Genomic DNA, 24,087 nt, shown 5'->3' with positions numbered 1-24,087 from the left:
AAAAATTTCTTGGTAGTATAAAAGTAATATCTTCTTGTATAAATTGCTAACAACAGATTTATAAATGAATCTTAAGTATAATCCTAAAAATTCTGTCACAAGCATTTCTTTTTGCAAAAATTTTCTACGTCACTCACTATGCACACAGATTCTTTATTCAACATACAGACACTTACAAACGTCCTATTGGGTTATTCTAATAATATGCATAAGATATGCTACCAATTATTAATAATAAGAAAACACTCAGTGGGTAAATTTTTTTATTACATATTTAAAATATATTACATAAATATATGCATTAAGCCATGCAGCACCATAAATGTTACAAGTAACACATAAGTTAGTTTTTCTTTAAAAAAAAAAAGAGGCAAGAACATGAATTTGCACCTACGTTTAAAAAAAATTGTACAATGGCAAGTATATAAATAAATGTGATGTATAACAAACAAACCCTACCATCTGATCACAAAGACTTTCACATACACACTGAATAATCATTGCAATAGTGACTTTCACTAACCAATTCACATAGGTAAGTATGATCAAATTAAAAACAAGCATACTTACGTTAGCTTAACTTGGGCTTAGTTTAACATGGGCTTAAAAATGAACGAATGCAAGAAATTAATTGTTCTTCTTACATATATATAAAATGATATTTCACTGTACTACCATTATTTCTATATAATGGCATATTGAACTGTTGATCGCAAGCCATTCTGCAAACACAAATTAATACCTTGATGTACAAAATTTTCATTATGAAATAACGCCAATAGAAGATTTTTGACCTCTATATCTATACAATTTTTAAAATTCAAGTTGCAACAGCAAAATGAATGTCACTAAATTAACAGAACTCACTTTTGCAAGTGTGCATAACTTAGAAATAATTTCTGTAATTCCCTACACTGACGTGTGTTTTTTTTATCATTGCCCTGAACAATGAAACACAAAACGTTTTACCATAAGGCTCATTTCAATCCTGAAGTTGTGTTAGTGTATTTTCATGCCGTTATTTTGTTGTGTTAGTATATTTTCATGCCGTTATTTTTTAATCAGGATATCTTCAGATATTCATTTATTTAAGCATTGCATTTTCTTCTTTTACAGCAAATTTTATCATCTTATCTACATTTATACATTTAAATTTTTTTGCCTGATTAAATGCATAGTGGTCACTTATTAAGAGGCTCACCTAAACAGGTATTTGTGTTAGTGAGGCGGGATGATTAGTGCAACACTCGCTGGTGCTTCTAGCGCAGTGTCGCCTCTAATTGCAAGGCCGCAGTCTGGCGCGTAGTCTTCTCGTCGTGCACAGGACAACTGAGAGATTTGAGCGGTGACCGTAACGTTACATGGCAGAGAAATGAAGATAAAGGTAAAATGCAAGTCTCTCGAATGCTTTCAGTAACCTCATCGGGACGTTTTGTGGCTGGAAGTTAATCCAAAAAAATAGGAGTTTCAGTCATTTTCACTCCTAAAAAATACGGTCTGAAAACTGCACAAACTAAACATCTGCCTCAGCGTGTTCTTAAATGCTTTTTGTAAACAGACACCACTCACGATATCTTGAGCAGTTTTCATATTGAGTGTTTTTTTTTTTGCTGTAGCTCTGCAGACTGCGTTTGTCCAGGGCAGGGTCTTAATCCATTTTGTTAGAAAAGTAAAGTACTATTGCAAATGCTTACAAATTTGTCTAAACAGCTCCATTTCAAAAACAACTGTTCATAATAATCTAAAAAGTGGGAGGCGGAGTTGAATCTTAAGCATGTACGACAGTCAGTTCGGAGGTTTCAACTGAATAAACTAATACTTAAATGTGCCATTTTAAATTCCCACTAAGATTTTCTTATTTGAGATTGGATACTTAAATTCAGATTCCATCAAGTTCCGTACTCTTCAAGATAAAATACTCAAAAGTGCCTCTTGATTTATGGACTTGGATTCAAAAACCTTCATGTTATGTCACACATGTAATTATGATCGATGTTTAATCTAAATTAACTGGACGAATACCTATTTATTGACCAAAAATCCTATTTGAATGGATTAACTAACAGACTAATGGTCTTATTAAAAATATAAGACACCCACACACTTTCAATCTAATAGGGAAAGAACTGACCAGCTTTGAATCCAAAACAATTTTATTAAGAATCCTTTGATCCATTAGAATCAATGGAATTGGTCGGTTTCAATTTCAGAATTGACCAACCACTAATTATAATGTATAGTCAGATGGAATAGACTACATTCAAGTTGTATACCAAGCAGTAGTCGACAAAAATGGTGTAGATTATAAAAACTATCATGTTAGATTGACTGCACCATGATAAAATAGTTTTATTTGTGGCAGTTTGTACTTTCAGTATTTTGCCAAGATTAACATTCACCACAATTTTAGCCCACTTCCACAACATTGTCACTCTCTGAACATACAAGACACTCATAATATTATTTTTTGAAAACCCACAGAAAACTGACAGTTTTGATAGTAGATACCACCACATGATTGGTCACAATTTTTATTTTGAAGGTAACTTTTCTCAGAAAAAAAAAATTCATTAAACTACCAAAAACTTTTATGAGAGAATGCCAGCGGTCTGATTAACGCTAGCAGCCATAGAAATTACTTAAGATTTTTGCATCGCGTCGTGGGCTTTAGAGGCCTCATTTATAAAGTTTGTACACCATTCATATGTTGCGTATGACTGACCTCTCAGCCAACGCTCAAGAGATTGCACTTACAGGCTGGCCACCAATCTTTTATTTCCAGGCTTTCAAGGAACAAAATTTAGTTTTTCAAGGAATTTTCTTAATGGTGAAACTACGCAAATTGAAGATGCCGATATAACGTTATGTATTAACAACACATGCTCTATACTTATATGCCAACAAAAGACAGCATTAACAATTTAATTGTTTCCGAGCTGCCAGAACTTAAAAAAAATTATACTTTAACACAATAGGTTCCAAACTGCTTTCCCAAACAAAAATGATTACTATACATAGTCATATGGTAGGTTAAATTTCCCAAGTGCCTTTATTGGCTTATCACTGAAACATAAGCTATAGTTCTTGTTAAAATATCCGAAAATATTTAAATGATATTCCCTGGCACTTTTATATTTTATGATTCATAATCTTATTTGAAATTATTAAGCTACTATATCTTACATTTTGTTGCTCACCATAACACTATTAATTGCCAAGAATAAAGGTGATATTGGTAAGCAAGAACCTCTCAAGAAAAATAGGCAAAAATTTGTTATGCTCCTGCTCTAGTCAACATGGATCCAGAGTTTGCGAATGAAGTAAACACTTGCTATTAACATTTTCATGTGCTCATCAAAATACTTGCATATTTTTATTTGTGAATAGAATTTTTTTGAAAAATTGCCATTTCGCTAACTAATAGGGTATTTGACAGGTTTTAGGTAAATGTCTAAAATTGTTCATTATGACATAATACCTAAGCAATTTGATTAATTCTTTGTGAAGTTATCTACTTTCTATGAAAATCACCATCAAAGTTTAAATGAATAAAAAAGCCGCCAAAACGGTGAGACGCCATGTTTGCAGGTCACCTGATGTCATGACGTCACATGCTTGTAAACAAACTGTCAGCTTTCACGTAGAGGTGTAAAAGTAACGAAAAAAAGCATACCCGTATGTATTCGTTACTATAATTAGTACTTGTTACTATCGTATCGTTACGTTACTCGTTACTTCTGATACAGCATAAAATGCTATATTATGTTGCAGCAACGAATAGAGTCGTATTGCGTACGCGTACAGTATGACGTCGCGTAAATAATAATAAATAGAATATAAACAATTAATATCTGATAATTAACAGTTTTTGTTAACCATGTAACAATTAAATCTCATTAGAGCGGTTTTATTATATTATCTCTTTTAAGATAAGAACAAAAAAATGTGAAAATACGTGATAATAAAAAACAAAAACATACATATTTCTAATTTGTAAAAAAAAAAAAAATATTATAAACAATAAAAAACTTGGACGACGAATTTCCAAATTATACTTAATAAACAAACATTGTTCTTAGTAACGTAAAATCATTGAATATGCGCGCGCATACGTTAAACACGGTAAAACATACGAAAAATGTGAGTAACGAAATCCAGCCGTGTGTAACGTTTCGTTACTCGATACTAGATGGCGCACCCGTGATCTACCAATGATTTATGATCTTGATTTGAATAAAAAGTAAAATATATTGTGCATTCAATTTACGACCATTAGTCATTATTTTACCACAAATTTTGATTATGTCCAGAATCTTTCGACGAACTAAAACAGAAAAATTATGTACCACAGTAACAAAAATGTACATGATCATGCCATCCATAGCAAGAGACCAATTTGGATACGCGATACGGAACTCTTACCTATTAAAGTAATGTTGACATAACTGTGGTTCACAAAACGATAATTTGGTGAATAATTTTATATCTATATACATTGAAATACATCATTTCATTTTTATTCGCTTTAAATTAGCTCTAACGGGAACCCTACTTTTGTTATTGAATGGTCAATCCAATCAATCTGTCAACATTATATAAAATGTTTACAATAATAAAACGTTTTTAAGGCTTTTCTAATTTACTTAATTATTTAAAAGTATATTTTAATCATTTATAACAACACTTACAACGCTACTTTCACGTTTTATAATTCTGCAGCATAAAAATCGGGATTGTTTTTAAAAAATAGTCCGACCATTATTGCGTCTATTCTCGGGAGGTTTCCACTGTCAGCTTTAATGAAGTTGGTCTCCATCGTATTTTTTCTAATAATTACAATAATTTATTACTTTTAGTCAGCATTAGATAATAATACTAGTTAATATGACGAAAAAACCTTGAAGAAAACACCGATGCACCGTACAAAACTTCGACTGGCATTTACTGTTTACAAGCAGGTGACGTCACGCCAGATTCAGCCAATCCCGTGCGTTTTCAATCACGTGGTCAAACATGAGAATTTAATTATTTTATTAATGATTTCTTATAATAATCATATATATTTCTGAATAATGCGTTGGCCAAATTGGTTTTGAAAAATGTTTACTGCAAAGCTAACAACTTTTAAATCAATATTTTCACTATAATCAAATACCCTATTGTACCATATTTTATAAATAAAATTTTTTTATATCTATAAATTCTAACAAAATAATATAAAACATAATTAAAGAATTAAAAAGTAGAGTAAAGTAAAAAAAAAAAAGTGAATGCAATCCTCTTGTTTATGCTCACACACTATTTCAGCCAGCCAAAGTTTGTGAAATTAAAATTGGTCGGAAGCAGAATACGAAATTTGATCAATATAAAATTGAAAAAATTGAATTATCAGGTAAGATTAACGACTCATAAGCAACGTCTCAAAATATTTCTCTAAAATAACAACGCTGCCATATTGACAATGCGATAAAGGTATTCAATTGTTTGGTGATCAGCCACCAATTTTCAACATGGCCATGGTCGTTAAAATAAATCAAAGTTAATGAAACCTTTTTAAAGCAGAACTGCCACCAATTATCAAACGGTAAAAACTATAACAATTTTTTTCTGTTAATTTTAAATGAAATTCTAATATCAAAAGTCTAGGTTTGACATAACCTGTAAAACTAGCAGGCATACCATCTGCGAGAGTGATAATGAAATTCCCGGTGACAACACGTAGTTCAAGCATAATTCCACGTATTTTTTTCCAGACGACGAAAATTTATGCATATTTCCCGCTTTTCCCGACATTCAAGGCTGGTGGCCACCCTAGCATATCACAAAAATTCTCTCAACACAGAAAGTCTGACTGCCACACAAAAGGCATTTATATTCCCAAAAAAATCCTATTTAAAGTTTCCGTTTTTTACACAAAAATTAGGTTATTGTCTCAAAATAAAAAATTTACTAACAAGGTATAATTTTCAGAATTTACATTGATACGTACCTAATATCTCATTATCAAATTTATGAAATGCAAACAATCCTTTTTGGGTTCTTTAATATTTGTAATTTGTAAGCATTAAAATGAATTTAAATTACCATAAAATTAGTTCCTAAATTGAATTTAAATGCCATAACTCTGCAATGATATTTCTAGAAACGGTTCACATGCAAAGTTTGTAATATATATATTTTTTTAATTAGTTTCCTCACTTAAGTTATACACAAAGAATTAATTGGATCACTTATTTAGTCACACCCTGTTATGCCTATAATTTATTTTATAATATTAATATAGAATGCAAATTGATTGTAACATTGTAAGGTATTTTGTCAGTTTTAAATTATCAACTATTTAAGAGGCACACAATAACCATTCTTTCATGGGCTACAAGCAACATAAACATCTATATAACATAATACATATGTATATCCACTGACCAAGAATTTTGTGCACTAGATTGAAATGTTACGTGCTTTTAGTAGAATTAAAAAACAAAATTCTGTTAACAAAAGTTAAATAACTTTCTAAACATATAAATACATATGAATTACACAAACTATACATATTACAAAATATCATACAAATGCAGCAGATACTCAAACTGTAGAGTGTTACAAAAAAAAAAAAAAAAACAATTGACAAACACAATGTTACAAAAAAGAAAATTGGCATGTGATGTACATCAAGATTCTTGGAATCATACATGTTTGTTTATAATAAACAAACTAAAACTTGTTCGAACAAGCTATTTATCTGACAACATACTATAAGTATCAAAAGCATTAAAACTACATATTTAAAATTTTATTTACAATTATATTACTGAATCCCTATAAATATCTAACTCGCAGTGACTGTAGAAGCTACAAGTAAACTGCAAAAGAAGTTAATGCAAACAGATGGTTTAAGTAATGTTGCTAGCAGAATGTCACTAAACCCAAAAGAGTGAACGAATGTAAACTATACAGTTTAAAAAATTCATTTCACAATCTTTACAGTGAATAATTAGTAATGTAAGTTAAATTAGTTATAAACTCTATTGGGCTATTCCAATAATGTGCATGAGGTAAACTAATTTTTTTGGAAGAAAAACTTTAAATGGACAAATTTATTTGAGACATGATTTATCAAATATTTTTACAATGCCAGTAACATATATATGAAAACTAGTTTTCTTAGCCTGCAAGTATCTTATTTTTGAGTTCAAGGAAAATTTGAGATTGTGCTGGATTCAGGCGAAAGATGTTACGCAGGCTAAACTTTGCAATGTGGTAAATATATATATATATATACTCCATCCATATGCTGGGATTCTAAAAAAATCAAGGAAAACTCAAAATGTTTGCAAGAGCAGCTCACGAAGATATCCAACTCCCAAACCTTGCGAATCGCATGCATGACACACAACTGCTATTTTCAACTTCTCAACCAATAAGGACACTTCAAAGGTTGCACAAGTTTGGATACAAGGTGTTTGGGGGTCTTAATTTGTTTGAAACAGCTTGCAGTAATTATATACAGTAACACATAAATTCACCCGGCATTACCAAATTGCTGGTATGTATGTACTTCAAATATAGGCCAAAAAATTGTATGCCTGTTGTTAATGCTAATTTTTTTTAACATCTACACCACCTTTTTGAAATCACCTTTAACTTTCTTACTACGGTAAATAAATAAAATTAGTAGACATTATTTGTCTTATAATGAATCAAAACTGGACAGAGAGAGCTGATAAGTTGTTATCACTAAGGGAAAAAATGTACAGTGGTGTCAGACTTACTGGGCCGGAAGCCATAGAAAAAGAAGTAAATATTAAGATGTGTTTTCTTTGTGACCAAAACTTTTCGTAATAATTTTAAATAATGATGATACAAAGATGTATTAATACAGAAGAGCAAAGATTCATCTGTGTAAATCAGTGAATCGCCAACCTTTTTACAACCAAGACACCCTAACCACGAATTTATGAAACAGGCGGTTCACAACACACATTTTTCTATGCCAATATTTTTTTCACACTTTTGTTATTTTTATCCTTTTTATTGTAGTTTTAAAATGGTTTAGAACCTTTGTAATAAAAGTAAACCAATTTTTTTTATTACAAAAATTTTTGCTTCATATCTACACAGGCTTCATGGCATACAGTGACTAGTAAACCCTGCTCTAAGGCACACTGCCTAGTGAAAACAAAATGCAATAAATTCAATTTATGACTGTTCATCAATATATTGACGTACAGTTCATGTACAGTTTCTGTAAGGTGCAGGGTAAAACTATCCTTAAAAAACTTCAGCTAAACTGACATCAGTTAAAACAACTTACTTAAGGATCATTCTCACACTGCATGGTTATTTTTCACAAATTTCTTGTCAAACCTACTATTTAAGGATTAACTCTGAAGATTATTCATGATAGCTCTCTTGTATTTTATTTTTCCTACCAAATTTTGTAAGCAGATATTCACCAAGTGCTATCTAATGTGGTACGAAGTCACCCCAAGCTTTCGTATACTACGATCACTTGCATGGCACTTAGCAAGATTGCAAATAAAGTTTCATCATATCTGACGACAGAATTAGTGACCACACAAACTTAAAATGCAAGAGATCTATCGTGATACATTTACAACAATGGCCCTTAACTAATAATAAAGACAAGAAAATGAAATAATCAACCTGGCATGCGAAACGGAGCCTTGAAACTACATAAACTGGACTTACGTTCAAATTTAAGGACTTTCTTCCCCCCTTATCTCGACTAACGTCACATGCTGGGGAAAAATTGGTTTCTGGCACCCATAGAGTAGTTACTGTAGACAAGTGCAGTTCTGTCTTATATCAAAGTATTGATTACCTAGAGCTAATCTTTTTAAAAGAAAGCGAAGGAAACGTAAAATTTTAGAACTTAATAGCAAAAAATTTGTGTTGATCACGTTCAATGCCTTTTACACCCTAAGTCTAAGACATCAAGTGCTATCAACATTATTAATGCCAGAATCAATAACCAGCAATTAAAATATGAAATTACTCATCTCTATTTGAAACTATCAGTTCGTGTGCATAACTATAGATGAAAAAAATATATATACGTATGTGTCTATAATATTCAAATCCTACTTTCATTAGTCAAAGCATAATAATGTTAAAGACTGTTGGATTTTAAAGGTGTTTCTTTATGATGCATTTAATTACTTACTGGGATAGCCATTTCTTAATACAATTTTTAAGTAGTTAATGTTTTGATGTCTATTAAAATCATGGCAAACATCGCAGTACCTAGGACTTACTTCACAAACTAATGTCTGTGAACAGCTACAACACAAAATAGAATCCCCCTTTTAAAATGCTATTTGTAAATTTTTTTTGTGTTACTTTTAAAAGAATTCACAATGAATTCTGACTTTCCATCAATCTCACTATTTTATCTACTTGTGACAGTTACATAAACTTAATTTTTTTTATTTTTAATAAATTTAATTAAGTAAGAATATTAAGTGTTTTTAGAAACTAATGAGAGTATTTAAAAACACGTTTGATTTTGCCAGTGGTGAAAGAAACTTATATAAAAAAAAGTGAGATTAAAATACATACACCATGAATTTTTTTTTCTTTAAACACAACAGAAGATAAATCTAGCTGTGTATCTAATTAATAGTGTAAGTGATTACATACATGCAATTAAATGGATATGTTTAGTTACTAAATAAACATTAGGTCAGCATCAATTAATAATAAAACCATTGGATACAACACTTTTGAAAAGACTTACAAAAAATTCATATTAAACAGCAGGTGAATAAATAATAGAAATTAGATATAAACAAATCAAATTTTCAATAATTAAAAAAAAAAAAAAAAAAAAGGGGGGGGGGGGGGGCAGCTTACAATACTAACAGGTGAAATAAATACTACAGAATAAAACATATAATTTGAGACTAGAAAACTACAGCAACAAGTAACAAAGGTGAAGAAATGCAACTTCTGGCGAAAAAAAACTATAAAAGCTATAAAAAAAAACAATGTACAAAAAAAAATTCTTTTAAACACGTGCACGGAAGGACCACCCCCCGGCCGGTAAAATCGGCCGAATCGCGTTCCGAGGTCTTAAATTTTTACGGCTTCCGCCCACCGGACGTTAACGTCAACACCGACACGCACACACAGAGTCTTCGGGAAATGGGAGCGGTCTACAAAAACCAGCCACGTGCACTGTCTCTCTCTCTCGGGCGGACGCAGCGCGGCGGCCGGGGGACTCAGAGGTTGAGCGACCGCTGCCGCAGCGCGGTGTTGTTCAGGTAGCAGTGCGCTTGTTCCGTCAGCTCCAGCTGGTCCCTCGTCTGGCCGCAAGCCACCATCTCCCATCTCACGTCCAGCTGCAAGAACACACACACGCTTCGCTCCAGGGGCGCAACAACTAAATTTTCAAAGGGGGGGGGGGAGGGCGCGCAATATACCTTTTTATAAAGAAACATTGATCCCCCCCTATTGAAGCAGGGGGTCCGGGGGTCCTCCCCCGGGAAAATTTGTATTTCAAGATGTAAAATGGTGCTATTTAAGCAGTTTTATTATCTGAAAATTGATTATACAGCACTTTCTTTGCCCCCACTTCAAGGTTTCAAAGGGATGGAGGGGGGGGGAAATACTCCCCCCCCCCTGTTGTTGCGCCCCTGCTCCGCTCCACTCTCGGTACCAGCCGCCGACGGGAGGACGCGACCGCCCGCGGTAACCGGGGACGCGATTACACGGCGAGTTGCGATAAGGCTGGAAATAAACACTGGAAAGCACATCGGTACACCCCCGTAACGCGAGTTAACATGCCATAACTAGGGACACCTGTATTTCGCGAATACGTTTCGTGTCTAGGTGCATCGCAAAAACACCGTAGGTTTTTTTTCTTGTAGTTATTGGCTGTGGTCGGCGAGAGGTGTTTTCCCGCACTTGACAGGGGCCAATGGGAACGTGGATACCGTATACTGCTGCACGCACACGATTCGCCATTACGCTAAGAAAAAGCTACAGTGTTTTGTGACATACCTTGACACGAAATGTATTCGCGAAATACAGGTGTCCCTAGCCATAACGCACCGAAATGCCCCAAAAAAAAAAGTTAAAATTATTCAGTATTTTTAATAAAAAGTCAACTCAAGATTACAAAATCGTAAAGTTTTTAACATATTAAATTCAATGAATGTAAATTATTTAGCATGGGGTTAGTACCAAAATGTATGTACTAAATAGATTTGAAGAGGAAAAAAAAATTGCTAAGAGTTAGGTCAAGTCAACTCTAGTATTTATTTGAATTTTTTATTTTAAAATTTGTACATTAATGTTGAACACACTAACTATAAAATGGCCGATAACTACTGCTCAATTGTAACTGCAACTGGTACAGAGGAGCGAGCAATCTGCAAGCAATCTACAACTGTACATACAAAATATGTACTTTCTATAATAATGACATTTTGGATGGTGTCTCAGGGCAATATGCTCAATAATCATTTGCCAATCAATCTCTTATTTTATTGAATTATTTTATTAAGAAACGTCAAATTTGATTTCACCAACATTGGCTACAGTTGTATGTTGTGACAAAAAATCCAAATATAACTTGTGCCGACCTAGTAAAATTTGTTGGTTGGCAATTTAATTTGTGACAGACATTTAAGCAAATTGGTATGTTCCCAGTTTTCACTGTATCTGAAATACACTTAAGAGATAATAGTGACTACTAATGAGACCATTACACTTCCTATAGGGCATTCAGAAGTAGAACTAATGAACTGAGATCTGCTGATAACAACCTATCAATGTAGGTCAAGTTGTATCCTGGTGAAGGTTAGGATTTTTTTAAAGGTGAATTATGAAAGGAAGAGATCAAATAAGTAAGAATGCCTCTCTATGTTTGCAACAAATTGCACAAAAAAAAATTAGTGACAGTCAGCCGGTACATGAACAAAAGTAAAATTAAGCGTTACTCGGTAAAATTTGCAAAGACTGGTGATGGAGGGGGGTAGAAAAGATGGAAAAAATTTTTTGACACACATTTGCAAGTCCTTCTAATTTTTGCAACTAATGATGACATCTAAATAATGCAGTTTATTCTCTTCTACTGGACAACTTTCAGCAGTTTCTCAAATATTTTTTTATTTAATATTCACCTACGTGACGATAACTTTTAAACAGTTAATATTTTTAATTTTTCCCTGTTTGACTTCAAACAACCACTACAGAAAATATTTCATACATTTACACCTTTCACCATTATCTGTGCATAAACTATTCCTATTTCTACCTGTGTAAGGAACCTATGTACCTGTGTAATAGAACTACTGTTTCAGTCATGAGATTTACACTACTGTAATTTTTTTTTTGTGGCAAATAATTTTTTAAAGAACTACAATACTGTACTTTCAATGCTGAGATATAGTGAGAGGTCTTCAATCCACATGGTCGTAACCACAACCTTGCCACATTAGTGACTCTGCAGGATTTATCGATTGGAAATATAGCATTGATGAGAACAGCAAAGGAAAATTCATACACAGTATTACGGCTTGGCCACACTGGATGCCATGAGATGAGACGCGACGAGACACTTGGGAGTAAAACAATGTTTTCTCATGAACGTGGCCACACCGAGCGAGACGAGACGCCTAGCGAAAAAAATATTATCGCGACCATCCCTCAGTTTGCTCATGAAAGAGTCTCATCGCTTGCCTCAAACACGGAAAAGTTTATAAGTGCAGTTTATGCAAAAAAATTCTTATGGGATAGGAGCTGAAGTTGTATTAGTGATCATAACCAGGTCAATAAAGATAAAGAGACGGATAAACCAAACCCTATCTTCATTTTCACCCCTTTGAAGGATGAATTTTGATACATGGGAGAGAAAAACAACTATGATCAACTCTACATGCTCGTTCTTTAATATCTGAACTCTAATTTTAATACACTCGGATGTATTAACTTATTCTTCAACATCTTCAGCACGTGTGTCTACAATACAGCGACAGTTCAGAGTAGCCAGGCTGTTGGAGACAGTTTCATCACGTCTTGTTGCATTCAGAGTGGTGAAGCCGTAACCCTGTGATAACATTTTTCAAGGAAGCATATGGAAAAAAAAAAAAGTTATAAGCAGGAAATATCAATTTAGTACTCGTCAGTATTTGAACTTTTTAACAATGGATTCATCAAGCTACGTAAACAAATTTAATGTTAAAACCACTGACACTCGATAATCGAATTTGCTTAATCAAGCAAACAGTTTTTCAACTTCGTTGTGGTTTTAGCTTACATTTTATTTGTCTTTAAAGATACACTGCCACATTTCTGTAGAATTGTCTCACGATTTGTGACGGTGTTTGTGGTGGGAATGCCTATTTCCAATTTTTTTCCCCACTTAAAAAGGTGTAATTTTGGGATTACTACATTCCTTACCAGCAATTGAAAAAAAATTTTTTTGTCATCGCACAATAGTTGGTAAATTAAAATATTGTAGAACTATGTAGGTACATCTGGAAACATACTAGAATAGCAAGGAACGGACATATTTGTTATTTTGTATAGCAGTGATTGTAAACAAAAATGTACGTAAAGTGTCAAGTAAACCTTTTAACACTTTCAACTTCACAGATGGGATAAGTATTGGAATAGTTAGGTTTTTAAAACCATTTTTCTTTTAGAATTTATTGAATTTTAGAAAAAGCAAACTTTTATAAACATGAAATGCACCCTTCATGAAATGTTATAAGCAGGAAATAATACATCATTGTCCTTACGGGAAAAATGTTGGGAATTCAAAAATATGATGTTATAAGCAGGAACATTGTGATAGGGTTATAATGTAGAGTACAATGGTATTCAAAACTAGTTATAATAAGTTGGTCTATGGCAAAAATAATACAGACGAGTGTTGGATACTCTTCAAAATATAATTACGGTAATGTACCCATGAAATGTGAATTGAAACCTGCTAGAAAACAAAACTATTTACTGACGTGAAAACAGACAGTAAAAGTAATACAAGGGCAACAACCGAAATTCACCCGAAAAAAATCAACGTGAGCGACTCAATTGGTGCAGAATTCTCCGAACCACAGAATGCCCGATTAAACACCATTCACTATACGACTATACCTTTGAATGTAACTATATCAGTAAATGACAACCACACCATCTACACAAAATTACAATCAAAACTGTGGAACATCTCCGTTACGTAATGTTCACGCTGTGGAAGCGCTCTTATCGTCACACTCACCTTGCGTGCTTGCGACTTCTCCACCTCGTCAAACTGGATCCTCTTCACGACACTGTGCCTTGTGAGATTCTGGGGAGGGAGAATAGTCAACTACACTACAAACGCCACCACGCCAATTCCTTCCGACAACGAGAATACAAAGAATCCCAAAAAAACACGAAAATACAAACACAACATCACTACAACTTCTGTGCAACACTACATGTCTGTGCTACTACAACAAACAACAACAAAAAAAAAAAATACTTTACGGCAGGGTGCGCTAAATACAGTGCTGTGAACAACAGTCATTACTCGCTTAAAGAATATTTCACCCATTTTCAGCAATTATATTACTAGTCAATTTCTGAGCTTCAAAAATGTCTCAACTTGCTATGTTTTTTTTTTTTCAAATCAGTATGCAATAACAACTCAGTGATACTCTTTTAAACTAATAATTAAAAGTAAAATACAAAACAATCAGTGATGGTGGGTGAAATATAACAAAACTACTGCTGATAATGTGCAGCATGCTGTTCAACTAGAGTAGTTATTGTAACACATACAGGCGAGAAGTAGGGGAAATAGAAAGGGAATCTAGACTTGCTGCAACCAAGGAAAACTCTGAAAGAGAAGAGGAAAAAAAAAAAATTTAATTGGTAAACATGTCATCAAAATGTAATCAACAAATCATATAATGGAATAACTTTGGTACTCAACGAATAAAAGATATATAATCATATAATTACATGTGAAATGGGTGAAACACTCAACTGATACTACATGTATAAAAAAAATAAATCAAAACGACTCTTCTACAACTGAAAAATTCTATAAATACAAAAAAAAAATATCAACGAAAAGCTATACTAAATGAGATTACGTACTAAAAATGTAGGAATTTGAAATGAAAATAATTTTTTTACCATTTTGAAAAAAAAAAAAGTTATTTTATTAGATTGAGTCTTGGGCAAAAATCTAAAATGATTTGTAAAAGTTGCATTGTTAACCATTACTAACATACATCTTAGAAACCATAAACATATATGAGTAAGTAGCGAACAATAGAGATGAGATTCTAAGACTTACAGAGAACGTAACATGTGATTAATTGAAAAATTAAGGTAAGGATATAAGAACAAATCATGTGAAAGTGTTTTTGTGTTTTTGAGGATGTGATGAGTATGGAGGAGCACAATAAGTATAAACGGGAAGGTTTCTAATAAATAAAATCTTCCTACGTAGGAAAGAAAAAAATAAACATTATAGCGTTAACAAGAAAAAATTACTAATTTGGTAATTTGCAACATGTGTGCTTCAGCCATAAATCGTAAATGTGCAAAAAAATTTGTGACTTCAACTAACTGCAAAAGTTATTTTTGTATGCCATTCAGCCGCTATGTTAAATATAGAAAGAAGTGAAAAAATAATAAAAAGCAAATACTCATAAACACAAAAAAAAAAATATTTCCAATCACAATCGTAACGACAAATTTCACAAATTCTCAAGCAACACAAAATACGCACACACTATGAACACATAACATTTGACAAATTGCAAAACTTCAAGATTCCTACAATTATTCAGCAAGCGTTTCAAACTCTTCGAAGCACTTACGTAACACAAACAATGACTTAGGAAATCATCACGATCAAGCAGAAATGAGCATTCAAATCATGTGTGGTATTAAAGAGTCTAGCAGTCTATTTCGTACTTTTAGAACTATATATAACTATTATATAAATTTTTTTTTCTTGAACCAGCAAAACATACATGAAGATCGTTCCCAGATCATAATATAAATAATCAGTCATCCTGGAGTTCTTTAGTCAAATAGGAATTGTCTGCATAGTATTCATAAATTTCAATCTTTTTGGTTTTCCCTGTAATTCTGATCCCTTAAAAAGAACTAGGGATGTGCGAGTACCCGATATTTTCGGGTACGGTTCGAATCCACAATTACCCAAACCCGGAATCGTTGTACATACATGGATTCGAACAGTATTACGAATATTCACAAAAGTTATAAATAAATTTAATACGGCTCAAAAATACTAGCAGTGAAAAATAAAATTAGGCTACTATTACGTAAGTATTTATAATATGATGTATCAAAGAAAGATATGTAAATAAAAGAATTAATACAGTGACATTAAAAGAATTTCGAGATTTCGAGAGCTTAAACTACAGTTACGAATTTCGACGTATAGCAAACTATAAACTAAAAACAATTACATACCTACAAGAAAAAAAGTCTTGGCTATTTATTGGAGAAAAAATTGTTTCGTTTGCTGAAACGTTTATAAAACTGAGATTTCCCTGTGGCGTGCAGTTTATTACGATTGAGTTGGAGAATCGAATATGTTTTGGTTTTCATATTTTAAAGTGTTTATTATTAATTAAGTTTATATTAATTTTGTATAAACATTTCAATCTCAGTGTAATAAATAATTGCCAGTAGTTACAGTTAGAAAAAAAGAGAACACACATTATTTTTAAATTAATAAGTTATTTTTAATTATTCTGTGCTTAATATTCGGAATCGGATTCATACCTCAAATATTGCCAGGAATTTGAATCGGATTCGAACCAAACTGAAAATCAAGGATTCGCACATCCCTAAAAAGAACATATAAAAAAATAACTATATATTTTAAAATTTAAACCCCATAATACTACTTACCAAAAGATAATGCCTACACATCTTCCAGAGTCATTCTTCGTCTACAATAAAACACACTATGAAAAAATTGCGTAACTGCTAGTTTTTCATTATGCTAGGTACAAAAAAATATTCATACCGTAACATAACTTTCTAGCAAGTCCAAATAGTACTGTTGAGGTACATCAAATAGTACCACAAAGTACCAGTTGGCAGATATAAGTTGGTTTCTCACTTTAACAATTAGTGATGACTGATAGGTCAAATTAAACTTTTTATTAAGCCTGAAACTCAAAAGCAGTTATTAAAAAGTGCCTTCAATCCAAATATGGACCATGAATAAATTAATTTATGAGCAAAACCACCAAAGTTTAGGTTTGGAAACATTTATACACAAACATACATACATACATATAAATATAAATAACACTTTTTTGAAAAAAAAAATTATTTTTGCATCAAAAAAGTTCCCTAAAGTGGTAAACAAACATCCCTAGAGCATCAAACATTTCTCTGATGGCTACCGTAGAGATAAATAATTTAATCCTTGTCAACTACACAGGTGCTATTTGAATTTCGGAATTCCCTACCTTAAAAATTTATCCTCTAACATTTCTCAAAATCTTTGGAAAACTAAAAATTAGATTGTATTTGAGGAATTTATATGTCCATCCCTAATAATTAAGTAACTGTAGTCTAGTATCTTGGACTCATTCCAAATTAGTGATAAAGTAATTAATAAATGTCTAAAAAAATCTGTATTCATGCCATTGCAAAATTATGCTCAAATGTTTGGAAACAAACTTCTGAAATGGAATACAATGTTTTCATTAATAGACAAGAGATGATTGTACTTATTTAAAAATAAAATTTTCTACAGCTCTTGCAATTATTAACTACGTAATTTAAGAGCGAGACATAGGGACGGAAAGATTATATCAACAGTTTTTTGGCCATAACTATTTCAAATTGTCAATTTGTTACTGTCCGATACTCAAAATTTGGCATCGTTGAAGTATAGTTCATAGGTAATTTAATGGAATGCCTAAAGTTACTGTGTTTTCTCTCATAATCGTCGCACCGTTAATTTAGGCCGTCAAAATTTGGAGAAAAAATTCTGGCATAAACGTCAAATGATGTTTTTGGTCCCTCTGTTAGATTCAGGGCACTTTGTGTAGGTAATTTTATCCTGTATAAAACAATAATGTATTTTAAAGTTGAAATATAATATTCATTTGGATATTACTGCTTACTTATTTAATTACTAGAAATACAAAGTTGTCTGATGTGTAAATTTTCATTTAAAGACATTTTTAAACATTATAACTTTTATCTGTTCCGTCTTCGTCGCCGTTGAGTACCATATATAAAAATGTGGCCAGCGCTAGTTGGCATCATTTATGTTTGGTTATGTTGATTCCCACATAGAGTACATGCACATAATCAAATATTGACATCCATAGCTCGCAGATCGCATGCAACGCGCATGCTCTGTCCAGAGCTGAGTTAACTAAATTTGATAGCTCACACTTTTTTCGTGGTGCGTACTACGGGTAGTTACGGTATGCGTTAGTTTCAGCTAACATTCAGGTCACGGTTTTCGTTGTTCCATTTCAAGTTAAAACAAATATGTTTTTGTTACACAACTTATTAATTTAAATTGTTTGGAACAATAAAAATTAATTAGTGAGAATTTATGGTTTAAAATAATTTTTTGTCAAAAAATAATATTCCTTAATTTCAAACATTAAAAAAAAAATTAATTTTTTCAGGATTTGAATTAACTTTAAGTTAAATGCTGCTTAATCCCACAATACATTTCAGGGATATGCGGTGATTTGACATGTTTTTTAAAGTTATTTTGGTTTTATCGCAATCACCATATTGTCCCGTCCCTAGTTAAGGCATCAAAACTGTTGAAACCATTAAGTTTATTTTTTTTTTTTTAAATTCTTATGTCACCCCTTAAGTTACGAATGTCTGTATCAGACCGTCGTTACATAAAGGGCGTAACGGACAATATCAAAACATCTCCACAAAACTAGTAATTGTTTCCAAGTGCTGTAATTCTTCCCACGCAAATACAATGCCGACACTCAAAGTCAAAGACCTATCTGCGATCGACGCACGACCAATTTTCCAACACACAACTCGTCGCCCGCCTTACCTTTGTCGCCTCCTTGATTCTGGGCAACGCCACATCACACGGGTCGTGTACGAAACCATCCATGAGGCCATCCTTCAAGCAAACTGCTTTAGTCCTCCCACTCCTCTCCTGCGGAACACACACACATAGATGCTACACGCAAGTAGAAAGTGTGCAAGCGTTGCCATGTTATTATACGTAATTCAAGTCAAAATGGCAGCAAGTAAATAAAAAAAAAAATCAAAATCTGAAAAATGTTAAAACGTACACCTGATAAAATAAATTATAAACTGTACTATCGGCGGTATATCAATACTCATATTTCATTACAAACGGGTTCTTTTTGATGCTTTTTCCATGTAATTTTACTTTATGTTATTTATTCAATTACATTTGGGTACAAATCATCAAGTGATTTTGTTTGTTATATTAGGTTTACGATTCATTTAGGTTGATGTGGATGCATTTCATTTCCATTTGTATCGTTTCGTATTATTTGGGTTTTTTCACATTAATATGTACAGTTAGGTAACATTTCCACACATTTCAGTTCTCTATGCAGAACGAATGAACCACAAAGCAGCGATGACGCTACGACTCACCTTGGAGCTGGGAGAGGCACTCTGCGGCAGGGGGACGAACTTCAGGTAGGGATCCGAACCATCTTCCCCGACCATCTCCCTCACGATGGACGGAGGGGAGAACAGGACGGAGGAGAGGTCGCCGGACGCAGACCGGCACTGAAACGCGAGCGTCGAAGCCACAACCGTCAGGCCTTTTTTTCATCACACAATATATTTTAGAAGTCATACTTCTTTAGACGATGAGAGTGAATTTTTACGAAGAGTACGCACTATGCCACAAAATTTTCACAAGATAAAAAGGCATTATACATATAAAAATTAATATACAGTAATTAGAGAGGGTGAAAAATCGTAAAAACGATATAGCCGCGAATCAATGTGACTCGTTAATTACTAGTGATTAAATGTGAAAATACCATATTCCTCCGAATTGACACTAAAAATGTCTCATAAACACTTTGCCGGGCAAAACTAAAATTAAAAATACATTTTACAATAATTTTTCATGGAAAATTTGACATTTAAATGTTAATTTTTCACGCACATGTAATCAAACCCTAATATTTACTCTAGAAACAAACCACGCCACCATGTTGCCAAAGAATTGCTGCCAACACTTTTTTCAGCATTGTCAACTTTACAAACAATACGAGAGAAATAAAATATGGCCGCAGTATATTCTCTCTATGAAATTATCAAGTTACTGCGTACGAGTAGTGTCGTTGAATCTCGTAGGCAACGGTACTACGTGGTTCAATATATCGATTGACGATTCTAGATGTATTTCCGTAGCGCCATTTGCTACGTTATTTACTATTATGTGCTACAGTACACATACGGTGCAGTAAACCCTTTGCTTTGTTTTTACCGTTGGTTTTTACGCTGTTTGTCAACAAAGTGTAGTTTGCACGGATTTTTGATAAAGTGCTCACATTTTACCATACAGTAATTGTTTTTACGTGTTTATGATAATATGGGGCGGACCAAGTCCATTTCCGTACATTCGCGCGCATTGGAACATAAGGGCCATCATTTTTATGTTAGCGATACAAATATTTTGATGTGCAAGCCGTGCAACCTTCGCATCAACTGGGAGAAAAAGGATACGTCGGAAAAACATATTAAAACATCGGGTCACATTGACAGACTCAAGCAATTTTCTGAGCAAGATGACAGGAAACGACATGCAACATTACCAACCACACTGCATAAACAAAAAAAAGCAAAAATTGAGAAAAAGGAATTTATTGAAGAGACTGTGAAAATGTTTCTCAAGGCTAATATCCCTCTTAGAAAAATCGATGATCCAGCTGTAAGGGAATACATCAACAAGTACATTCCTGGTTCTGGGGACATACCCCAAGCATCTACACTGAGAAAAAATTATGTCCCTGTGGTTGGTGAAGCACTTATAAAATTCTATAATATTGGTAATAAATGCTATAAAAATGCTACAAGTAAATATTTACATGCTATAAATGACCAGAATAAATGCTATTTTTCAACCTTTCTAACAGTAATACAATCACGTTTAAACAAGTTGAATCCTGTTCACACAGTTGTAATATTGAGCAAACATGGTATATAACCCACTAGAAAACAGTAATAAAAAAGATGTGCGCGACAGAAGAGACTTCATAATCAAAAACATGAATAAGTACACTGAGCTATGTCTATTCATTACTAACTAGAAAAAAAAAATTACAATGTGCGATGAAAACGAATGAAAGCTGCAGGGACGGCAGAGGAGCTCACCGGAGTGTCGTAGAAGAGCTCGGAGACACCGGGCACGCACACGCTGCCCGGGGTGCTCCACGAGGGGGCCAGGGCCTTGCGCGCGCGCTTGTTGGGCTGCGTGTTCTCCTTGCCGCCGGCCAGGCACGCCTTGCGCTGCTTCACCGTCAGGTAGCCGCTGTCGTGGAGGTAGTCCTGGCCACACACGCACACGCACGCTCACCGCCACGTGGCACGCTGGGGGGGACACATGCTCAGAGAGAGGGGGAGAGAGGGAGAGAGAGAGAGAGAGAGAGAGAGAGAAAGAAAGAGAGAAAGAGAGAGAGAGAGAGAGAGAAAGAGAGACACAGAGATATATATTGACAAATACAATAAAGAAAGGGAAAGAGATAAAAAGAGAATGAAAGAGAAAGATAAAGAAGGAAAAAAGAGAAGGAAGAGAAAGACAGAAAAAAGAAGGAAAGGAAAAGAAGAAAAAAAGAAAAGGGGAAAAAGATATAACGAAAAAATAACAGAAAGAGAAAGAAAAATTATTATAAGACAGAAAGAGAAAAAAATAGAAGAGGAAGAGAATGAAAATAAGATGATCATGAAGAAGAGAGACAGAAAAAAGAAAAGAAAGAGAGAAAGAGTAAGGGAGACTCGGCCATCAAAGGTAGTGTGTGGTATTTCATCACAAATTTTTTTATTTATGTAGGTATATTTCGAAATCCCCGAAAGACCTTGAACATTTAAAAACTGTTCAATGATAATACTTTCACAATTAATTATTCAATTTGAGAGTTTTTATTAAAATTTATTTCAATGAGATTTAATTGTGGTTAAGACCAAATTTTAAACCATTTAAACGACATGAAATCTTTATGACCGCTATCTTACCTGCAGCTACTTGGTCAAAGTCATATTAAAAATATAAAATTAATAAATAAAAGCTTCAAAACTCAGGAACTCTATAATACCTATTTATTACATTACAAAAGAAAACATATCCAAGCTGAAACCAAACGTCTGCACATAGTTGGGGACCAGTATATTCACAAACTGGTCACAGCTAACTAAACATACACCTCTAGGTAAACATGCATAACTTACTTGACTTGTTGAGCCAAGGATGCTCGTATCAGTTTCGTACTGAGAATCCGACAGATCTTGTTCTTTCTTTATTATTTCCGTGATGTCTTCCACCAGTCGAGTGGTCGGAGTCTGAGGCTGGAAACATAACATAAATACACAATGATTCTAGTTTCCAAAATACTCCTCACGTCTTACGCTTTTACCAGGAATCAGTATCAGTCTGCCTATAGGAGAAATTAATCTCCAAATGGACACTTAATGCTTAAGTAGACCTGTGTGATTCCCCACAAATTTTTCAATTCCTTTAAAATACAAAACAGAAACTTAATTTTGAAAGCTTCGGTTTTGGTTTCATTTGTACATTTCTGTTACTATAAGGAATTTTAATCCTGCAGGAAGTGGGAAGAGGTAAAAAAAAAGAAAGAGAAAGGGAGAAAGAAAGAGAAAAGAAGAAAAAAAGAGAAAGTATGAGAAAGAGAGAAAGAAAGAGACACAAACACACACAAAGTCCCAACCCACCCCATTATTTCAACATCCTTACCAACACATTAGGATGTAAAAACTCAGGAAACATGAATGCCACAGAATATTTTTTTATGGGTAGGAAAAGGAACCATATACACTAGCTTGATTTAATATTTTATGGCATAAGTCACAAACCTTTAATTGAGTGTTATCATACTTAAGATAAAAACATATGACTAAATAATTTGGAATACGCATAGTTGAAAAATTACAATTCATCCACGTTACAAAAACACTCAACACAAAAATTACAAAATTTCAGACAAATTTTTAAAAATAATTTACTTATTTTGCAATTTCCTCAAAGAAATAAAGACAATCCAGCCTTCACCTCCCTACAGCTGTATAGTACAAACATAACCTTGAGACACCATTTTACAGTGTGTATGTCTATGCACTAAAACACCACCTGGGAAAAAAAGATATTTTCAGAAAGTCTGGATGATTGTACTATACAGGAGCATGAAACTTCCCTCTCAAATTACTATCACTGAGGAATTTCGATGGCTCTCACAGGTTTTAAAAAAATTCCCTGACATTCCCTGACCAAATACGGGAATTTTGATGACTCTCCCAGGTTTTAAAGTAAATTCCCTGACTTTCCCTGACCAAATACAGGAATTTTGACGACTCTCCCAGGTTATAAAGTAAATTCCCTGACTTTCCCTGACCAATTACAAGAATTTTGATGACTCTCCAACATTATAAAGTAAATTCCCTGACTTTCCTAGACCAATTGCAGGAATTTTGATGACTCTCCCAGGTTTTAAAGTAAATTCCCTCACTTTCCCTGACCAATTACGGGAATTTTGATGACTCTCCCAGGTTTTAAAGTAATTTCCCTGACTAATTACGGGAATTTTGATGACTACCCCAGGTTTTAAAGTAAATTCCCTGACTTTCCCTGACCAATTACAGGAATTTTGATAACTCCCAGGTTTTAAAGTACCGTATTGGTCCGAATATAAGGCGACCATTTTTACATAAACGAGAGATGCAAAAATTGGAAGTCGCCTTATTTTCGCACCCAAGACGTCAGGACCGCAAAAATTAGCTCCAAGCTGAAAGATACAGTAGAAACAAAATGTTCACGATTTTTTATATAAACTATAACTTAGTTACCTCACACGG

General features: G+C 33.4%; 1 protein-coding gene across 4 annotated transcripts in view; it reads right to left on the bottom strand.

The window, feature by feature from the left end:
• Nucleotides 1–246: 246 nt before the first annotated feature.
• The window catches only part of LOC134540257 (myb-related protein B), a 101,625-nt gene continuing 77,784 nt past the window's right edge, over nucleotides 247–24,087 (bottom strand). For 3 of the 4 annotated variants that reach the window (XM_063382891.1, XM_063382892.1, XM_063382889.1), the window contains 6 exons: nucleotides 22,450–22,566; nucleotides 21,379–21,552; nucleotides 19,642–19,779; nucleotides 19,061–19,168; nucleotides 14,252–14,320; nucleotides 247–10,364 (listed from right to left, as the gene is read on the bottom strand). In XM_063382891.1, coding sequence (XP_063238961.1) covers nucleotides 10,245–10,364; nucleotides 14,252–14,320; nucleotides 19,061–19,168; nucleotides 19,642–19,779; nucleotides 21,379–21,552; nucleotides 22,450–22,566 — 726 coding nt within the window. In that variant the 3' untranslated portion in view covers nucleotides 247–10,244. The other variant, XM_063382893.1, reaches the window with a different exon arrangement.

This window comes from Bacillus rossius, chromosome 16 (assembly GCF_032445375.1).
Source record: "Bacillus rossius redtenbacheri isolate Brsri chromosome 16, Brsri_v3, whole genome shotgun sequence".
NCBI lineage: Eukaryota > Metazoa > Arthropoda > Insecta > Phasmatodea > Bacillidae > Bacillus > Bacillus rossius.
Note: the sequence above shows the minus strand (reverse complement) of the source record. Positions and strands in the feature narration are given on the sequence as shown.